A 6,000-nucleotide genomic window follows, 5' to 3' on the forward strand; every position below is an offset into this window, starting at 1 on the left:
GGTCCCTAGACTCTCTAGACCCAAAATGGGAAGGGAGTAAGGAGCACCCAAATGGATAAACATACAGACCCAGGGAAAGCCAAGGGCTAATTAGGGAGGTGGAGGAGGCAGCAGCCTACGTGAGAAAACAGAGAAGAGCTAGGTTCACAGGAACAAGAGATCAGGTCTGGGAGGCTCTTGTAGTTGACTACTGGGTCTCACCTAGACCCAAAGGTCAAGGTGTATCCCACTGAGAAGTCCAGCTCTACCATAGGGCTCTAGGTTGGAGGTGGACTGAAGCAGAGGAAAAGTCTTCTTGGATATGAGGGACAAGTGGCTTGTATAGCTGCCAGCTTGAGGTCTCTCCTGTTATTTGGAAGATCCCAGGCTATGGTCTGGAAGGTGAGATGTCTGTTGTGGAACTTCGAGAACGGCTGGCCATGCTCAAAGAGACCCAGAAACGAGAGCAAGAGGAGAAGCGGGATCAAATCATCCAGGACAAACGAGCCAAGAGCCAAATGATACAGAACACAGTGGAACAGATCTCACTGTGCCGCGCAGCCATGGGCAGGACCGCAGCCTTGAGGTGGGTACCAGGGTCCCGGGGAAGGAGCCAAGGAGCAACAAGCCTGCTATACACCTTCCTCTGTGGGTACCCTTGCCACAGCCACCAGCCCTTGCCAGACAATCCTTTAACTCTAACCATTTTCATTTTATGGGAGAATTATCAGTTCTGTGGCAATGACTTTCATGTCCATGACACACAACTTATCTAATGCATCAATGTTGCAAGCACCACCTTTGTGCTGTATGTACTTCATTGGTTAGCTAGCTGTTTCTTAGGCTTCAAAGTCATTTAGAAATAGGTACCTAGAAATGGTTACCATAGAAACAGTTACCATAGAAATGGTTACTAGTACAATATACTATACTTCTTAGTGTATTTTCTATACTAAGTATAGAGACAGTAATGTGTATTTTCTTTTCTTTTAACTTATTTCTATTTTGTGTGCATTGGTGTTCTCCCTGTGGGTGTGTCTGTGTGAGGGTGTGGGATTGATCCCCTTGAACAGGAGTTAGACAGTAATGAGCTGACATGTGGGTGCTGGAAATTGAACCCCAAGTCCTCTGGAAGAAAAACCAGTGCTCTTGACCACTGAGTCATCTTTTAGGCCCCTGTAGTGTATATTTTCTAAAAGAAAGGAAAAAAGAGGTTGTCCTACCTAAATAACAGCATCATGAAATAACTAGTCAAACTAAGCAAAATTCTCAATATCATTCAAATACCTGCCTGAATTCACAGTTCTCCAAGTATCCCAAGACTGCTAGGACTTTTAAAATACTCTTTACTATTTTTTCCTTTTAAACCAGTACTTATATCACATTTAATTGTGTATATATATGCTCAGACCTTTTATTTGTTTGAGAACATCTGTATCTGGGCCAGTTTGCAATAGAAGCCAGGTTGGTCTCATGGTCACAACTGTTCCAGAGGAGGTGGTAACCAGGCCTGTTACAACAGAACACATGGCTCCAGAGGAAGTACCTTCTTGTGACTGGGGAGGGGTGGTCAGAGGAAGGACTCTAATTCATTGCCAGCAGAAGAAAATGAATGCACCACTCTTGGTCCCCAAGCACCAGCTGCCCTGGCTGGAGTTGAAAGGAAGTAATGCCACTGCACCCTGCTCAGATAGGATTAGCTGGCCACAACCCTGGCGTTTCTCAGGAAACCCACCAGTTCCCAGATGCTGGCCTCACCGCGGCAGACCCAAATGCACTGGAAGCTGGAATGCCTCTCAAGATTCAAAGCTCCCCACCCCCATTCATACAGTCAACCTCTACCACAGGAATTTGATGAGAGAATTTTTGAGGAGGAACAGGGCCAGGACAGTTGGGCAAGAGCTGAAAAGCAAGGAGAGTAAGTGTTCAAGCTCCCACGCCCCCATGCTGTGATGTAGTCTCTAATGAAAGCCTCAGGCAGTCAGATCTGCTGTTGAACAGGAGAAATGGCCCATACTAAGGAGGGGATGAGTAGAAATTTACAGTATCAGCAGCTGTCACACCCCCTGCCCCGGGGGAGGTGTATGAGAGAGCAAGAGGGAGTGTGAGGCAAAAAAAAGTTTTCACACCAACTGTATACGTAGTTAGAATGCAATTTTTTAAAAAGTTAAAAGATTTAAAAGGTAAGGGTACTGTCAGGGATCCCACAAAAACCTTCCTCGGTGTTACTCAGTCTACGTCTAAGCTAGTGCCGTTGTGGACCAGGTGGGAGGAAAAGAAGGCCCAGGCTACAAGCCCTGGGACACCCTCCCAGGATGAGCGCGTGCTGGAGCTGAAGCGCAAAATGGAGGAGAGGGCAGCTGAACGCCGCAGGCAGACAGCACCGCAGCTCACGTCACCGCCCCGGGCCCTACGTCCAAATCAGCGGGTGAGCTGAGCAGGAAGCAACCTTTCGGATCTGGGGGGCGGGAGGTGGTGATGGCTGTTAAGGCGTGGGAAAGCTGATGGCCTAAGTGTCTGAGAACAGGGCCCACCGCCTCCTCGACCGACCTTGGGCCCGCCCACCCCTCCACCCGCTCGCAGGCGCAGGAGGAGATGCAGCACTGGCTGGAGCTGGACCAGAGTCGAGAGCGCAGGCTGCGGGCAAGGCAAGAGGCAAATCGCACCTGCCACGCTACCCATCACCTAGAGGCTTCCTGAGTCACCTGGCAGCCCCACGCCAACACTGCATGCAGCTGCCGACGTGAGCCCCCCTGCCCCTACCCCTATGACAGTGGCTCTCTTCCTCCACCCCTGCCACAAAGCTTACCCTCTCCCCAGCTCCAGCCTGCTCCTGTATGGTTGCTCCAGAAAAAAAAGTGTGGTAGTGTTTAGAAATGCTGAACAAAAAAGTACTCTTCCTCTGGACTGCAACTGGCTACCACGTTTTTATATGCCAAACCTGGCTCTTCCCTATGTCCAACAAGTCTTTTCATAGGACTGGAAGCACCAATCTCCTCCCAGAACCAGTTGATGTGCCTGGGACCCCGCATATAAGTGTGAGATTGCAAATGCGGTCAAATTCTTAAGCATATGCTCAGGACAGGCCTTTCTCATGTCTCTCGTGGATCATCACAGCAATCACATCACCCAGCAACTATAGCCCACTCATCTCCTGTTCTGCTAATGAGGCCACCTGTCCTCAAAGAGGCGACTCTGGCTTAAGCTAACTGGAGGTACCTTTCAGGGTCCTCTCTCCATTATCATCAAGAGCCCAAATCCAACAAAATTGGATTTGTGGACAGTGGCTCAACAGGGCAGATCAGATAAATTCTAAGTTTCTCGCCTTACTGCTGCTCTGTGCTGGGGAAAGCTGGACTTTAATAATAGGTGTGTGCCTGCCAGTGAAACTTAGCCTAGAGAATAAAGCTGCATTGTGACGTTTGGTTCTTAGGAAAAAGATGGTGGGCAAGTACTGGGGAGGGAATAAGGCAAGGAGAAACTACTAGATGGGTAGATGTTCAGGAGAGAGAAGACATCACCACACCTTGACCATCCTCAGATCTACAGAGGTCCCTCGGGTGGTAAGGCAGTCTTACCCCAGGGTACTTCAGACCAAGAAAGACTCTTAGCATTGACGGGAACAAATTTGTCTCAGAGTTCTATCCCAGTATTGTAGAACTAACAGAATTCCAAGGCTCTTGTACAACTCTGGCAGGGGAGTGGGAGGTGTTTAGAGGTTGCTAGGGACAAAGGAATCCTTGTCTCCCTGTTGAATTAGAATTGGGGGCAGATTCAGTTTTACTTAAATAAGAATCACATTTCTTGCAGGTTTTGTGTGATTCCAACTCATTTAAAATGGAAGGATGATCCTGGTGATTTCAAGCAAGCCAAAGGCAGGATGGATTTAGGCTGTGTTGGACATGGGTGCTCTGTCACCAGGCTAACAGGGAGAATGACCACCGTCACTATTCTAGGTTGAACCAGTTCCTGCACAGGAGCTCGTGTGCATGGTGGCCCAAAGTACATACTGTGACAAGGGCTAGCCTCTCCACAACCTAGCAAACTGGGGGGTACTAGCAGCAGTGCTGTTTGGCAGTCAGCAAGGTTTCCCTTTGCTTTGTCTTTCTGGGCTGAGCTGCTGCTCAGAGACAGCTCAAGAGCACCGAGGGTGTTTGCTCCACAACTATTTCTTTTTTTCTTTTTGTTTTGTTTTGTTTTTTTGAGACAGGGTTTCTCTGTATAGCCTTGGCTGTCCTGGAACTCACTTTGTAGACCAGGCTGGCCTCGAACTCAGAAATCTGCCTGCCTCTGCCTCCCAAGTGCTGGGATTAAAGGCATGTGCCACCACCGCCCGGCCACAACTATTTCTTAATGTTGTGGGAAGTGAATGCTATGTGTGATACAACTGTGGCCAAATGTTAACATATCAATATCCATTGCCTTGTTATCAATATTCATGTGAACCTAACCTATCCATTACCTTGCAGCTTCATACTTCTGGTCTTGTTGGGCCTGGTAATTTACTCATGTCATCTCAGCAGTAGAGGCAGGAAACAGGACCAAGAATTGAGACCAGCATGGACAATGTAGTGTGTTTCAAGATAGTCTGACTACGTAGCAATTCTTGCATAAAAAGAGTTAGTGTTGGGCAGTGGTGGCATATGCCTTTAATCCTAGCACTTGGCAAGCAGAGACAGGCAGATCTCTGAGTTTGAGGCCAACCTGGTCTACAAAGCAAGTTCCAGGAGAGCTGGGGATACCCAAAGATACCCTGTCTCAAAAAACAAAACAAAAAACCCAAAACAAACAAAAAAGAGGTAGAGGCTAGGCAAGTGGACCTTTGTGAGTTCCAGGCCAGCATGGTCTACAAATCGAGTACCAGACTGCCAGGACAACACAGAGAACCCCCCACAACCCCCAAAAAAGCAAGCAGGATGGTTCAGTATTCTTGTTGTACAAACCTGACAACCTGAGATCTCTGGAACCCACGATAAGGTGGAAGGAGAACCAACTCTACAAAGTTATCCAATGATGTCTACAAATGTTCCATGGCACATGATCTCTCCTGCCACAAGAGCAAGAACAGAGGTAGTTTATTATAAGAGTTAGTTTATCCCGTCAGCATCTGATCCATGCCTGGCCTCATAACTTTCTTTGGCCAATAGCATACAAGTGTCGGCGTGCCAGTTTAGCTTCAGTTGTCAAGTGCCTTGAGGTCCTGTCTGTCCCTTGGAATCCTGTCTGGCCTCAGGTGAATGTGATCGGGTGCCCTGCTAAGATGACCCCATGCTAGTTGTCCCTGAGAGGCTATCCTATTATCATCCTACAGCTGATAGATTGTTACAGACAGAGCAAGCACTTTGATTAAAGACATGTTGTTTAAAGTATGGAGATCTGAGATATTTGTTCAGAAGTAAATGTTAAATGATATACCTTCTAGTCAGGGCATTCATATTTGTCTTAGGGTTTTATTGCTGGAAAAGTCACCATGACCACAGCAACTTTTATAAAGGAAAACATTTAATTGGGGCTGGCTTACAGTTTTAGAGGTTTAGTTCATTATTGTCATGGTAGGAAGCATAGCAGTGTGCAGGCAGACATCATGCTAGAGAAGGAGCTGGGAGTTCTAGATTTTAATCTGCAGGCAGCAGGAGACTGTGTACCATACTGGGCATAGCTTGTGCATATAAAACCTCAAAGCCCGCCCCACAGTGACATACTTCCTCAAACGAGGCTGCACCTCCTAATAGTGCCACTCCCTATGGTTCAAGCATTTAATCATATATGTTTGTGGGGGGTGTACCTATTCAAGACACCACAGTATTAGAGACACTCTGCTTTCTACTCCTTATGTGCATTTTTTTTTTTACACTGGTGGCTGGACAGCCATGGATCTAAGGACCACAGGGTGCTGTGACTGCCCTTTCTGGACCTTTCTTGATGGTTCACATGTGTGAACCTAAGGGAGCACCCAGAGAAGTCACCATGGGGAGTGAGGGAGAGGTGAGAGATCTTGCGCATGACAGACTGGCCAGCAGT

At 47.6% G+C, this 6,000-nt stretch overlaps 1 protein-coding gene across 8 annotated transcripts in view; it reads left to right on the plus strand.

Annotated features, from left to right (window-relative positions):
• The window catches only part of Cfap99 (cilia and flagella associated protein 99), a 42,135-nt gene extending 37,922 nt beyond the window's left edge, over window positions 1–4,213 (plus strand). For 6 of the 8 annotated variants that reach the window (XM_006504218.4, NM_001370805.1, XM_017321199.2 and 3 more), the window contains 3 exons: window positions 360–565; window positions 2,245–2,407; window positions 2,563–3,783. In XM_006504218.4, coding sequence (XP_006504281.1) covers window positions 360–565; window positions 2,245–2,407; window positions 2,563–2,679 — 486 coding nt within the window. In that variant the 3' untranslated portion in view covers window positions 2,680–3,783. The other 2 variants (XM_017321200.2, XM_006504221.4) reach the window with 2 other exon arrangements.
• Window positions 4,214–6,000: the final 1,787 nt, after the last annotated feature.

Source organism: Mus musculus, chromosome 5, assembly GCF_000001635.26.
Source record: "Mus musculus strain C57BL/6J chromosome 5, GRCm38.p6 C57BL/6J".
Classification (NCBI taxonomy): Eukaryota; Metazoa; Chordata; class Mammalia; order Rodentia; family Muridae; genus Mus; species Mus musculus.